At 51.6% G+C, this 15,016-nt stretch overlaps 2 protein-coding genes across 2 annotated transcripts in view; one reads left to right on the plus strand and one right to left on the minus strand.

Moving 5' to 3' along the window:
- LOC121928072 (iroquois-class homeodomain protein IRX-6-like) overlaps nt 1–2,362 on the plus strand; it is a 16,896-nt gene extending 14,534 nt beyond the window's left edge. The window contains exons 2-3 of the mRNA XM_042462303.1: nt 1,751–2,056; nt 2,210–2,362. Coding sequence (XP_042318237.1) covers nt 1,823–2,056; nt 2,210–2,362 — 387 coding nt within the window. The 5' untranslated portion in view covers nt 1,751–1,822. The remainder of the gene's footprint in view (nt 1–1,750; nt 2,057–2,209) is intronic.
- Nucleotides 2,363–6,185: 3,823 nt separating this feature from the next.
- On the minus strand, nt 6,186–10,047 carry LOC121929374 (E3 ubiquitin-protein ligase RNF182-like). The gene is made up of 2 exons (XM_042464902.1): nt 9,906–10,047; nt 6,186–7,790 (listed from the first exon to the last, which is right to left on the minus strand). The coding sequence occupies exon 2, from the start codon at nt 7,739–7,741 to the stop codon at nt 6,992–6,994; it is 750 nt and encodes a 249-aa protein (XP_042320836.1). The 5' UTR covers nt 7,742–7,790; nt 9,906–10,047; the 3' UTR covers nt 6,186–6,991.
- Between the last annotated feature and the right edge of the window lie 4,969 nt (nt 10,048–15,016).

The raw sequence follows: 15,016 nt of genomic DNA on the forward strand, positions 1-15,016 counted from the left end.
CGAGTTGGAAGAAAGAGACCCCCAAAATCCAGTCCACCTCCTTCTGCCATGCAGAAAACTCTCAATCAAAGCATCCATGAGAGATGGCCATCCAGCCTCCGTTTGAGAATCCAGGAAGGAGACTCCACAAGTTTAAAAGAAAACAAACACATGTATTTTCTGTTTGCTCCTTCCTGCATTCTCCCGAAGGTTATTGGTTAATGGTGCTTGTTGGCGTAATCGAACAGACGGACTTTTTTCGTCCTTGGTTGCACTGCTAGCGTTTCAACATCATGCGCAGTGAGTCCACAGCTGAACTGCACACAAGAGTTCGTTTGGTTCCTGCCAGACAATGCAGTTAACCTCACTAGTTTGGTTGTATCTCAAGTGCGATCGCTGCAAGACAGACCTTCTTTGACCCAGCTGTTCCAAATGTTATGCAACAGCCCCAACCCTTTACATAATTTCCAGATCGGAAAATGCGCTCCTTGTTCCACCAGTTCCTTTAAGAGAGAGTTTTGTTGAGCAGCAGTGAAGAATGAGGCAAAGTGTGAGCCAGAGGAGTGTGTTTTGTGTGTGTGGACTCTGATGTCTCCAGACTGTCACGTCTGTTTTAGGGCTCGACAAAACCACAGAGCAACCAAGGAGATGGATATCATGGCCAGGAAGGAGGAGTTTCTCTGGAGTGCAGGAAAACCCAGCAAAGGCTAAGCTCAGGGATCACCAGAGATGGGACCAAAGGCACCTACTGTAGTTTGCTCCTCTGCTCTCCCCTTTGCTAGGTCTACTACTGTGCCTCAGGCTTGGAGGGCAGTGCCCCATTTGTGCCCAAAGGTAACAAGCGCCAGAGAAAAAGAGGTTTAGGGTGGGCTGGGGCAAGGAGGGCAAGCATTCTTTCTGCTCCAGAGAGACTAGAACACAGAACAATATCGATCCTATTCTCCAGGCAAGCAGAAAAAACAAGCTTGCTCCTCCTCAATATGACATCCCTTCAAATACAGAGGTACCCGGGTTACGAAATTAATTCGTTCCGCCGCCGCTTTCGTACCCGAAAATCTTCGTAAGGCGGAAAAAGCCATAGGCGCTAATGGGAAAAGCCCGATTTCGTGCGAAATAGCGCCGAAAGCACCAAAAATTTTTCGAACCCGAAATAACCTTCGTAACCGCGGAACAGTTTTTTTAAATGGATTTTTTTCGTATAACCGGAAATTTCGTAAGGCGGTGCATTCGTATCCCGGGGTACCACTGTACTTAAATAGGGCTATTATATCACCTTCTCTTCTCCCAGGCTAAACATCCGCCAGATTCCTAAGTCTCTCTTCAAAGGGCTTTTGTGGTTTCCAGGCCCTTCACCATTTTAGAAAGTTAAGAGGGGACATGATAGCCCAGTTTAAATATTTAGAAGGGATGCCATATTGAGGAGGGAGAAAGCTTGTTTTCTGCAAAGCAATGGATGCAAGCTCCAGGAAAAGAGATTCCAGCTCAACATTAGAAAGAACCTCCTGATGGGAAGAGCTGTTGGACAGTGGGAGAAACTGCCTCAGAGAGCGGTGGAGCTTCCTCCTTTGGATGTTTTTAAACAGAGACTGGGTGGCCATCCGGTTTGGATGGGGTCTTCCTGCATGGCAGAAGGGGGTTGGACTGGATGGCCTCTTGGGGTATCTTCCAATTCAATGATTCTATGACACTCTGAGTCCCACAAAAGGGACAAATCCTGGGTGCCTTTCCAACCCCCATGCTCTCACAGTGCCCCTGTCTTTGTGTCTTCCAGGTCTCTGCCCCTTGCGAACTGTCCGGTGGTCGTCCGCTTCTGTGGCCTGCCCCCCTGCTCTACTCACCCCTGATGCGGCCGGGCCCTCCGGAGGACCCATCGGGGGCCAAGGTGTCCACCTCGAGGGAGAGCACGGCAGCCTTGAAGGCCTGGCTGGGCCAGCACCTGAAGAACCCCTACCCCAGCAAAGGGGAGAAGGTCCTCCTGGCCCTGGTCAGCAGGATGAGCCTCACCCAGGTCTCCACCTGGTTCGCCAACGCCCGCCGGCGCCTCAAGAAGGAGAACCGGGCATGCTGGGCCCCCCAGGCCCCCAAGGAAGGAGAGGAGGAGGAGGAAGAGGAGGAGGAAGGAGGAAGCGAAGGGGAAACCAGGGAGGAGGACATAGCTGCCCCTGGCAACACAGAGACCAGGACGAAGCCCCCAGATGGCTCTGGGGTGGCATCTGCCCCCCGGCTGAAGGTCAAGCAAGAGCACGGCCTGGCCTCCTTTGCTAGGTCCAGCAGCATGGCTGACCCTCTGCCCCCCAAGCCCAAGATTTGGCGTCTGGCTGAGTTTGCTACCGACCCCAGCCAGGGAGGCCTGCAGTCTGAAAGACCCCACAGGACCCCATAACTGTGGGTCACTTGGGGTCAAGGGGGCCAGATGTCCTAATGGCAAAGGAAGACAAGGCACTGCAAAATGTAGGAGCTTTGAGACAAAATGTAGGGTGGATGCGGTGGCTCAAGTGGTTCAGAAGTGTAGGACACGACCAAACTAAAAATACTCATATACCCACATTCACTGGGGTCAGGGGTGAAGGACTGCCTTGAATGTGGGGGAAATGCAAATAAAAAAAAAACCCTTTTTAACTTAAGAGAACACCTCTCTAGAAATCTCCAAGTGCAACTCTATGATGCCTAGAGAAGTGTTTTCACTAAGAACTTCTAGCTGCCCCAGCCCAACTCTATGGTCAACTTCTGGAAGAGTGGCGCTTGAGAACCTGGAGAGATTCCTAGAGAGAACATATTCATCAAAACCACCAATAATACCCTCCATTTTGCGGTGCCTTGTCTTCCTTTGCAGTTAGGGCATCCAATCACCCGCCTTGAGCTCCAGTCTGCATGGTATGGGGCCCTTCTGAGTGTGTGTGTGTGTGTGTGTGTGTGTGTGTGGAGGGGAGTTGCATGTTGTAAAACACAGTTGTGCAAATCGGTGAGTGGCAGCTGGTCCCCATTGGCAAGCAGGGCACCGTGTCTCCCTGCCCTGCTGCAGACTCAGTTGGCCACCCTGCGCCACCGGTCCTGAGGTCACCGTCCACAGTCGGAACTAACCAAAATCTGGAACTCCCCTTGGGTGACCATCACTCCCCTCTGGCCACTGAAGGAGCTACATGAAATAGTCACCTTTGCTCTTCCCAGAGACTTCATGGAGACCCCACTCTGGACGATGAAGTGGTGCTGCCTTCATCTCAGCTGGCTTCAGCATCTCCCCTTAGAATGGAGGTACCCCCCCAACACAGACCTACATACTCCTACCTAAGCCCCATAAGGTGCCCCCATGAGCCAGCATCTCTTTTGGAAACAACTTTGTAAGGGGTGACACCCTGCCCTTCCTCAACATGGACAGATCTCTCAATGAGCTTGAGATGCCAATAAAAGGGAAAAAGTGAACTTCCATCCAGTCTTTCTCCTCCTGCCTCCTTGGAAAGAGGGTGGGAGTCCGCACCTTGTGTAGGATTCGGGGGGGTGGGGGAGGTACGCTGTCTCAGCCTGACCCTCTTGTGTCCCCTGAGACCTGGACATAAGACCTGCCAGGGCCCCCAGCCCACTTGGCACACTGGGAACTGCCTGGCTACTCAAGGGCTCCCAGTTCCTCCCAAAACCCCAATAGTTTCCCATTCATTCCACTCCTAGGGAAAATATCAGGTGGAGAGCCAGCCATAAAGGTTGCAGATGCTCCCAGTAGTAACACTGCTTTCTTGTCCTCTTCCTCCCTGGCTACCACCTGCTCCAAGGGTCTGCAGGAGACATCTTGCAACAGGGTCAAAAGCCTGCAAAGCCCAGCCAGACACTCAGAGCCTCCAGGACAAGAGAGGGTCCCCATGGACACTTCCCCTGATAAGAAACAGAGGAGGAGACAGCAATGTGGATGCTGTGGCTACTCGTGTGCCACACCACATAGTCCAAGGCTATGGCTCAGCCCTCCTGGGCCAGAATCAGCAAAGTCCTTTGCAAAAATAACACTAAGCAGGAAGGACCTAACATTTCAGCACCTCATAGGACAGTGATGGTGAACCTTTTCGAGGCCAAGTGCCCAAACTGCAACCCAAGACCCACTTATTTATTGCTAAGTGCCATGTCCCTCTGGCTTTCTAGTAACAAACTCTGGCAAACTCTGTGCTAAGGAGATGGTGTATGTTCCCACAGAGAGGGCTCTGAGTGCCACTTCTGGCACGCGTGCCATGGGTTCACCATCACTGCCATAGGAGGCCAGCATGGTGCAGTGGTTTGAGTGTTAGACTAAGACTTTGGAGACCAGGGTTCCAATCCCAGTTTGGCCATGGAAACCCACTGGGTATCTTTAGGCAAAGTCACACTCTCTCAGCTTCGAGGGATGCAATGGCAAACTCCCTCTTAAGAAACTTGCCAAGAAACCCTCATTACAGGGTCGCCATAAGTCGAAAACTCAACAACAACAAGAATCTTGGCATGGCTCATGTCAGCAAACCCTAAAATGCTGGCTGGCTGTTCTCTGTGGATAGCTAGGGCTTTTCTTGTGTGATGCCCATGGGGTAAGAGGACGTAATGCACAAAGGTTTCTGGTTTGAAACTCAGCAGGCTCTCCAAACAAAAGAACCGGAAAAGGTGGAGAGTGTTCACAGAAGCAGGTTGGCACCTCTGGACGCCTCCCCCCCCCTCCCCTGGGTCCCTGCAATGGTTGCCAGAAATCTTGGTGCCCCACCCCACCTGGAGGCCACCTCTTCAGCACTAGCAGCCACAAGAGAAATCCTTGTTTTGTGGTGGCCTCTGAAGCCACTAGGAAGAGCCACAGTGGGCCCAGAGGATGGGCTAAGTGCCGCGGGCGTTTCGTGGACCTTAAGGCAAGGAGACCATACTCAGAAGCACATAGTGGATAGATGCCAGCAGAATGCACCAAGGCCAGGGAATGGCACGATGGTGGCTTTCCGTGGCACACCAAGGCAAGGCTGGGAAAGACAAACGGCATTTCCTTCTACTCTTTGGGTGACACACACAAAAAAAACCCTAGCGAATGAGTCCACCTCGGAAGAGCTGAGAAAGGCCATCATCATCTTAGACCCCTTCACCTGGGGTAAGTCCTCCCCCTTTGCAGAATGGCCCCTTGCACCAGCATTTGGGGGAATTCCCCTACATTACAGCACCCTGATGCACTGCAGGCCTCTGGGGTCTGAAATGGTCCAACCACACCTCCTCTGCGTCTTCAGATGCCTCTCCTTGGACTTATCCTCTCAACTCCACAAAGCACACCTTGCACCAAGCTATTGTACAAAGGTGCCCTGGAAACCTTGCAGAAGGATTGACACTTGCACCCCTTTGACCTCAGAATCACAACCTGGAATTGAGAGATGGCTTTCACTGGCGTTGATGGATGCAAGATGCTCAACACAAAAGTGGAATAGTTTTTGGGGGGCTCAAAAGCTAAGTCAGCAAAAACAAACTGTTGTCTGTTGGTTGTAACACGACTGAATGTGGTAAAGAGATCTTGCAGCATCTTTGAAAGAAAGAAAATGGCAGCATGAGATTTCCTAGACTTCAGTCTACTTCCTCAGATGCATTTGGCGGAGTGGAAAGCCGGGGACAGACATAAACATCATGCCATCAGTGTGAGAGAATGTCAATTCCAATTCAAAATTCTTTGTGTATGGAAATGAAGTGGGAAGTCCGGTTTTAATTATGGTCGTTGGTGAACAAAGGCAGAGGAAGCTGTAGCCTGAAGGTGAGGAAAATGGCTTTCCACTCACCAAACACATCTAAGGAAGTAAATTTAAGTCTATGAAAGCTTATACTGCAAACTGTCTCAGAGATGCTTCATGATCTCTTTACATACTGATTTTACAAACTAGCATTGCTATATCTTTGAATGTGGTAAAGGCAAAATGGAAGGGAGATACTTCTGCAAGGCACTCTGTGCATTAATGCCTAGGTAAATGGGGGAAAGACTCCCCAAAATGGCAAGTTGCCAACCAAAGTAGGGCATGCAGTAGCCAATGAAGCCCCATTACTGCCTTTCTATGTGCACCTCTGTGTTTTTTTCAGGGCACCTCCCTTGCCATTCCCAGGTCCATGAGATTCCCTGATCCACTTGTTGCCTTGGCCACCTGGGGCTCAGCTTTTGTACCCGTGCCCACCCCACTCAACCTCCCCTTCTTGCCCACTCCAGCAAGAAAACATGACCACCTCTTTGCCAACCAATATAACTCTTTAATTTGGGCAGAGTTCCTTCTCTTCTCCCACAAGAGAAGCCCTGCAGCCGGGAAAGAAAGAGCCAGCTGGGTCCCTGAGGCCTCCTTTCCTCTCTCCAGCCGTGGTCAGCCAAAAGCCTCCAGAGAAGTAGAGCGTGAGGACCAGGGAAGGTCAAAGGCCTCACCTGGACACCCAAAGGGTCAGTTTCATTTTGTGACGGCTAGCCATTGAGAGAGCGCTTCCCTTCTTGGCCAATTGTCCTTTTCAACCACCTAAAATGTGCTTTGTCTGCCCTGAGACTCTTCTCTTGTTTCCTGTGAACATGGTTTCAGGGTCTGGTTATGTGTCGCATGAGACGGGTAGCACCAAAGACACAAATCTGTGAGCATCCAAATGTGGAATGATGCACTGCCCCCCCATTGCAAAGGAAAACATAAGCTGACCCTGGCAAATGGCTCTAATTACTTATAGGTTGCTAGGAACCAGGCGTTTGGGGGTCCCTTGTTGTTCCATTGTGGATTCCTTGTTCATATATGAAAAAGCAGCTCTACAGTTGCCACAGCTGAATACTCCGGGTGTGTCTGTGTGAAGTTGTGTGGCTCATGGAACACCCAGGTCCTGATCCTCTGCCACCCCTCAGAGGGGTCTCTCATTTGCAAGGGACCACCACGTCTTCCAGGTACCTCTGTTTGCGTTGGGGGCAGCTGGAGGCAAAAGTGGTCCAGGTGGGGGGTAAAACCATTGGCCCGGGGCCCAGGAGGGTGCACTGTGTCTCGGGGGTCCAGGCTCTCCGCATGCCCAATCTGTGCCAGTCTGTGCCTCAGGAGGGCAAGTCTAAGATCTCATGGCAGAGGCACTGGCAGAGGCTGTAGAAGAGGCAGAGGATGAGGGTGGAGGGCACCAGGCTGACCAGGACGATGCCCAGGTTGAGGTGCCCCTCTAGGAGGAGGTAGATGCCGAAGGGCAGGGAGCTCAGGTAGGCCAGGCAGAGGACGGCCAGCAGGAACCGGGGCAGGTCACGGCACGAGCCACAAGGCCGGCACTTGCCCAGTGGCAGGTAGCAGGGTAGGGAGCCCAGGCTCGGCGGCCGGTAGAGCCGCATCACCTCCAGCACTCCGACCCCTTCGGGGGCGGCCAGGTCCTCGGGCATCTCCAGGAGGGTGATGACCAGGCAGTCCGATGAGGAGCTGTGGCGCCCGTCCGCCAGGGGCTCCAGGACGCTGGGGCACAGGAGCACTTCAGGGGACAGTGGGGGACCCCCAGGCCTGCGGGCCCTTTCCCGGCCGCTCAGCAGGGCCAGCACCTGCCCATCATCCAGCAGCCGCCCGACGTCTCTCTCGGGCACAGGGGTCTCCTGGCGGCAGAAAGGGCAGCTGAGGCGGGCAGGGGACTCCTCCACATCCGCCATCCTCCGCAGGCACCGGGTGCAGACACGGTGGCGGCAGCTGAGCAGCTTCGGGCGGCGGGTCCGGACATCAAAACGCTCATAGCAGATCTTGCACTCCATCTCGTGGGCTGTGAAGACCAGCGGGGGCTGAGAGGCAGCCACCTTGCTCTTGGCAGGGGACATGGTGGCCTGGACAGTGACCACGGTGGAGGTCAGCGATGGAGGGATCTGTCTAGAGGAAAGAGAGAAGGAAAGAGGGTCTTTCAGAAGGGCACCATGCTGGGCTCACTGCTGGATGGCCCACTCACGGCCCGATCTCTCAGGGCCCGCAGATGGTCCAGTGGGCGCCTCTTGACCTTTGCCACTGCGGGGGTCCTTTCCTCCATAATGCATGAATAAAAATCCCCAAAATGCTTCCCAACAGCCTTCAAGGGATGTTGGGGGGCAGTTTCACCTCTTTTGGGCCCTCTCTTTAGACCTAAGAGAGGTTTTCCCCTCTCTCTTGAGTTCCAATTTTGGGGGAAAGGCAAGATATGCAAACTGAAGATGAGTCAACAGTGTGATGCAGCAGCTAAATAACCCAACACAATTCTAGGTTGTATCAACTGAAGTCTAGGTCAAGGGAAGAAGTAGCCCAACTCTATTTCACTTTGGTCAGGCCTCATCTGGAATAATCCCGTGTACTGTTCTGGGCACCACAATTCAAAAAGGACATTGAGAAACTGGACTGTGTCAAGAGGAGGGTGTCTAAAGTGGTGAAGGGTCTGGAAACCATGAAGCCCTATGAGGAGAGACTTAGGGAGCTGGGGATGTTTAGCCTGGAGAAGAGAAGGTTAAGAGGTGATATGATAGCCCTGTTTAAGTATCTGAAGGGAGGTCATATTGAGGAGGAAGTAAGCTTGTTTTCTGCTACTCCAGAGAATAGGACACAGAGCAATGAGGCTGGATTTGAGTGCTTGGATTGTGTCTTCCTGCATGGCAGAAGAGGGTTGGGATGGATGGCCCTTGGGGTCTCTTCCAAGTCTAGGATTCTATAGTTCTGTACAAACAAATAAATAACCATACTCCTCCAGGAAGTGAATTGGAGGGCATCCCCCAACAACAACAACAACAATATATTTATATCCCATCCCTTTGAGGTCAATCGGGGCGGCTAACAACAAAGCCCCCTGGCAGCCACCCACCCAGCTCTAGGCGTTATGCCCCACAGGTGTCTGCAAAAAAATTCTTGTTAGGAAAGAAAAAATATTTTGCAAGGTTCCTTTTATTATTATTTTTTAAGATTTCTCCTAATTCCTTTATTCTTTCCTATGGAAGAAACTGAATGTTTGGTCTAGCAATCCTGTCCCAAAGTAAAACAAGTATAACCTCTCCCACCCACTCACCCTTTCCTTGTGCCACCATCTTTCCTAGGACCCTTTCGTCTTTGGTTCTGCCCTTTTGGTTAGGAGGTGGTACATCTGAAATCTTGTCAAGGGGTTTTGCTTTTCAAGAGAGGGTAGTGCCTTGGCATCAGCAGGCCTGGCCCTATGCCCCTTGGGGGTCTGCAGCAGAGACGCTGGCATACGCTCTCAGGCACAGGGCTCACATAGGGTCATGTGTCCATGTGCATTTATGGCCCAAAGTGGAGAAATTGGACACCTGCCCTATGCCAGGTATTGTGCCAGTCTTCATTTCCTCCACAATATCTGCCCAAACCAAGGGTCCTCCAGCAACTTTGACCCCCCCCCCCAGCATGTCCAATGGCAACAGATTCTGAAAGCAAATGCCCCAAACATCTGGAGGTTTAAAGATGCAAAGCCCCTGGCATGGATTCGACTTCCTTCAGTCTGTCTTCCAAGGGCGCATGGAGGGGCAAAAATCCACTTGGCCATTGGGAAGTGAGTGCCCCTAAGGGCCAGAACTGAGGGGGCCTGTGTGCCCCATTGCCCTCATAGGAAGTGATGGTCCCACCCCACACCCAACCAACAACCTACTTGCCAGGCGGTCCCACCAGGGATGAGCTCCTTTCCAGGATGTGGGCCTGGGCCTCAGTGTGGTTGGTTGGGGGGCTTCTCTTCCTCCCCAGCCCCACTTTCTGGCCTGTAAGGCACCACAACCGTGGCTCAAGGAGGGGTCAGTTGATGACAGTGAGAGGGAGGATTAGGGATAGAGAGGTCCTCCAATGGCCAGCAAGAGGGGAAGACTAGGAGGGTCCAGGTGGGCATCCCTTGCCTCAGGCACACAAACACACAGGGAACCTCCATGCCTGGCTAGCTGGCTAGTGGCTTCCATTGCCACCTCCCAAGCCAACTGGTCCCCTGCATCCAGCCCCAGCCCCAGCATCAGGACAAACAGCCCCCCTTACCTTGGACACTGTCACTGTCATAAAAGAGGAGGAAGGGCTGTCCCAGCGGCCTGGTGGCCAGCTAGCTTGCCAGCCAGCCGGCCGGCCTGTTTGCCACCCAGGAAAGGATGGTGGCGATGGTGGGTTCGTGCTGCAGCAGCAGTACCAGCCAGGCAGCCACGCAGCCAGAGGCATCCGCCTTCGCCGTTGCTGTGGCAACAGAGGCTGAGCAAAGGATGGAGGATGCCAGCCAAGACTTAGCCCACATCCCTCTCACCCCCCGGGGCCCTCCATGGCCTGTGAAGCCAAAAGGAGGGTGGGATGGATGGGGAGCAATGGGGGAGATACAGATGGGGGAGAAGAGGACCCTCAGAGAAGCATGGATGGACAATGTGCCGACAGCTGGTTGCTGCTGCTGGACTTTACCTTTCCTTATCCAATGCTGAGGGATGATGGGACCTTCAGTCTTCCATGGGAGGCAGCAACGACATCACATCTCTCTGGACCAATGCTCCCCAGGCTTCTTCCCATGTCAGGAACTGGAAATTGGTTTTCCCCCAAGTGGGCCAGGGATTTAATAATAATAATAATAATAATAATAATTTGTTTTATTTATATACTACTATTCCAAAGATCATAGCGGTGAACAGCAAGTAAGCTAATGAGCAAGTAAGCTAATTTGCCCCCAACAGTCTGGGGACTCATTTTAGCTCCCTCCTCGGAAGGATGCAAGCCTGAGTCGAGCTTGGGCCCTTTTGCTGGTCTTGAACTCGCAACCTTGTGGTTTTGAGTGAATGGCTGCAGTACAGGCATTGAACCACTGCGCCACCAGCAGTTCTTAACTGCTGTCCAGCCCATCTTGACCCATGGTGACCTTGTAGCTGAGACCTCTCCAAGACTCCCTCTGCTCTGCTGCTCTGCTCAGGTCCTGCAAATTCATACCCACGGTGCCCTCCTTCATAGAGTCCATCCATCTTACATGCAGTCTTCCTCTTTCTGCTTCCCTCCACCTTTCCCAGCATCATTGTCTTTTCAAATGAGTCCTTCCTTCTCATGATGTGCCCAAAGTATGACAGCCTCAGTTTATTCATCTTGGCTTCCAAGGAGATTTCTGTCTTGATCTGCTCCAGGACCCATTTGTTGGTCTTTGTGGTCATCCATGGGATCCTCAGCACTCTTCTCCAGCCCCACAGAATCTCAAAGGAATGGAGTGTTGGACTAGGATTTCCAGCAGTTAGGGTTCGAATCTCTGCTCAGCCACGGAAACCCATTGGGTAACCTTGGGCAAGTCACTTGGCCCTATTAGAGGAAGGCAAACCTCTTTGGGATAAGTATGTAGAGAGATCTTGTAGACTAGATTGACCAACTCTATGGGATGCCCGCCTACTTTCTACTTAAGTATTCCTAGCGGAGGACAGCCCTTCACCTCTACCTTTCCAACAATCCTTGGCATCAGCCATCTTTCCCTTGAGTTTTCTTTCCTACAGTCTCCAGTCCTCCGTTTTGGAGTAGCCAAGACCAAGCCTGCTCTGTCTTCTGTACAGCTGCCCTCTGAATATTTGGACGCTGCCATCATCCTACCCCTCATGCTTCTCAATGCTAAACATTTAACATTGCCATACATTGTTATTCCTGGAGGAAAGGGGCTTTGCAGCCTGTGGAACGACCTGCCAGAAGAGATTTGACAGCCGAATACCCTGTCCGGATTTAAAACAGCATCAAAGACTCTTACCCTGCAGGCTTATCCAGATGATTTTCAAATTGTGAATTTCAAATGCAATTTAAATAAGTGAGGATTGTTTTAGCATAAGTCTTACTTGACCTTTCAAATTGATGTGCGTTTTTAACCGATGTCATGCATTTGTCCCTCCTCACGCCTTTAATCCATGGGGAGAGGAGAGTAAGATGTTTATTAGGAGGAGGAAAAGACGGGGCTTCAGGAGGCAACACCAGCCTTTTGGCCCCTCTTTCTGCAGGCAGATCCACTCTCTCTCATTGAACCACCGTCGTCCCGCTCCTCAAAGACCACACAGCCCTCTTACCTGGATTACTAGCTAAGGCTGCCTGCAAAGAGCTTTCAGGCCAGATGCTCTGAACACTTAAACTGGTGCATAGGGAAACAGTAGTGTGGCACAGTAGCTTCAGTGCTGGATTATAACTGTAGGGACCAGGGTTTGACTCCCCACTCTGCCAGAAACCCACTGGGTGACCATGGGCAAGTCACATCTGCTCAGCCTCAGAGGAAGGCAAGGACAAGCTGCCAATGGAGGCTGGATGTCCATCTGCCACAGGGGGTGCTTTGATTGAGAGTTCCTGCATGGCAGAATGGGGTCGGACTGGGTGGCCCTTTTTGGGGTCTCTTCCAACTCTAGGATTCTATGGCTGCATTCCCACTATGATTTAAAGTGAATTGTTAATCCTCGGAAGTGTTTGGAAAACAACCTGCTCTCTTGATCCCTGTCCCTCGTGGTTAGCGGCCCAGGGGGGACCGGCGGTAACATTATTGTTACGCCGGATAATTAATACATCTTTGAGGGATGGGCTATTCCATCGGATCTTAAACTGGCCATTGTAAAACCGATCCTAAAAAAGCCCTCCCTCGACCCCCTGGTACATAATAATTATCGGCCTGTTTCGCTGCTGCCATTTCTGGGTAAGGTGATCGAGAGGGCGGTTGCGATCCAGCTTCAGGCGGTCTTGGATGAAACGGATTATCTGGACCCATTTCAAATTGGCTTCCGGGCGGGTTACGGGGTTGAGACGGCCATGGTCGCCTTGGTCGATGATCTCCGTCTGAGCATCGACGGGGGAAGCGTGTCCCTGTTGGTGCTCTTGGACATCTCAGCGGCTTTCGATACCATAGACCATGGTATCCTTCTGGGACGCCTGGCAGAGGTGGGAATCGGGGGCACTGCGCTCCAGTGGTTCCGCTCCTACCTCTCCGGGAGGTCCCAGACGGTGCAGCTGGGAGACGTGTGCTCCGATAAGAGGGCCCTTACATTTGGGGTCCCTCAAGGAGCCATTTTGTCTCTCATGCTATTTAACATTTACATGAAACTGCTGGGAGAGATCATCCGGAGACATGGGGCGCGGGGTTATCAGTACGCTGATGACACCCAAATCATTTTCTCTATGTCTCCGACTGATGCAGTGACTGGGGATGGCGTCTCTCCTCTCGTGGCCTGTCTGGAGTCAGTAATGGGCTGGATGAGAGAAAACCGACTCAAGTTGAATCCAGAGAAAACGGAGGTACTAGTGATAGGTTCCCCTGGTCCAGGAATGGCGGTGGTTCCACCTGTCCTGAACGGGGTCACGCTCCCTGTGAAGGACTCTGTGCGCAGTCTGGGGGTGCTTCTTGACTCGTCGCTTCACCTGACTGCTCAGGTGAATGCGACGGTCAAGAGCACCTGTCATCAGCTTTGGCTTATTCGCCAGCTGCGCCCATACCTGGCCCAGAGGGACCTAGAAACGGTTGTACATGCTCTGGTAACTTCGAGACTGGATTTCTGCAATGTACTCTACATGGGGCAACCCTTATACCAAACTCGGAAGCTACAAATGGTGCAGAATATGGCAGCCTGGCTGGTCACTGGCGCTCCCAGGACCAGCCATATAACACCGGTTTTAAAAGATCTCCATTGGCTGCCCATTCGCTTCCGAGCTCAATATAAGGTGTTGGTGATTACCTATAAAGCCCTAAATGGCTTGGGCCCAGGATACCTAAAGGACCACCTCTCCCCATACATTCCGCCTCGCACCCTCAGAACGTCTGGGCAGCAATTACTGAAGGTGCCTGGGGCTAGGTTAGCCTCCACCACGCGGAGGACATTTTCCACGGCTGCCCCAGCCCTTTGGAATACGCTGCCCATTGAGCTCCGCTCATCTACCACCCTGGCCCAATTCAGGAAGGACTTAAAAACCTTCCTGTTTCAACAGGCATTCCCCGAATAAAATCCTGTGGGCCTCCCTCCTCTTCCGTGGCCAAGAGGTTGGGCTATGGGGCTTTTTCTCCTGTTATTTTCTTGATGTATTGATGTATTTGCATGGTTTTAATTTTTTGTATTGATAATATGGATTGTGTGTGTTTTTAATTGTTTTGTAAGCCGCCCTGATCGTTGGAAGGGCGGGGTATAAATAAAAAATTTATTATTTATTTATTAATCAGGTTATATGACTGTTGTTCCCATTTGAAACCGGCTCCGATCCAACTGTGACCAGTTTCAATTGTGACGAAGCAAGGCAAATGCAAAAACCTGGCTCTTTCCTGACACTAGTTCTTTGGTGGTTCTTTTGGAAAGAATCAATTCCAAAGTGAGTTCAACTAGTGGGAACAACGGATCTGAATCGTATCTTTCTGGAGGAGAGGGACAAATGGCAGAGGAGTGTTTACTGTTCTTCCCCAGTTTTTGGTAGATCCGCCATTTCCCCCCCATGGGCGCATGATTTTTTTAAAAATTGATAAAATATTCATTGATTTTGCAACTACTTGCAATTACTCGGGCGGCAAGCCGGGCGATCAGGCCGATGGCAGCTCAGCGAGGCAGGTACTGTAAGGTTCTCCAATTTTTAAAAAAGATATAGTTCCCATGCTGGGCTGCCGCTCACATCACCAATGACTGACATGCATTTTGAAGTGGCGACAACTAGTGGGGATGACAATCGTGTCAAAAAAGAAGCAATTACACAGGGATAATGAAAAGATTTGCTTTCATAGTGGGAACAACGGACCTTTTGGAATCAATTTACCAAAAAGGAGTGAAGGCAAATTGCAAACCGGTTTAAATGTAAGTGGGAATGGGGCTTCTATGGGCTCCGAAGAAATCTGGCCAAGAAAAGTCCAAGGGAAAAACATTGCACTCCCCTTGGACCACCACTCTGTGTAGCAGTGCTCTGGGGGTATACTAGCACCCCACACTCCAGCCAGATGCCCTACAAGGGCAGCTGGCTGCTAGAAGATTCAGAGAAACATCTGCCTCACAAGGAGCTTCTGTGCATGTCTGGATGTCCCAGACCTTCTGACAATTCCTCTTCAGCCACTGAGACTATTATCCCATCTCTCTTGTGCTGCAGTGCAAGGAGGAACCATGGACCCATCAGTCTTGCTGACAGGCTTAAAATGTGTTCAGATAAAA

Source organism: Sceloporus undulatus, chromosome 4, assembly GCF_019175285.1.
Source record: "Sceloporus undulatus isolate JIND9_A2432 ecotype Alabama chromosome 4, SceUnd_v1.1, whole genome shotgun sequence".
NCBI lineage: Eukaryota > Metazoa > Chordata > Lepidosauria > Squamata > Phrynosomatidae > Sceloporus > Sceloporus undulatus.

What these genes read in the sequence shown, in the direction of transcription:
- LOC121929374 (XM_042464902.1), bottom strand. Translation starts at nt 7,741, where the DNA reads ATGTCCCCTGCCAAGAGCAAGGTGGCTGCCTCTCAGCCCCCGCTGGTC.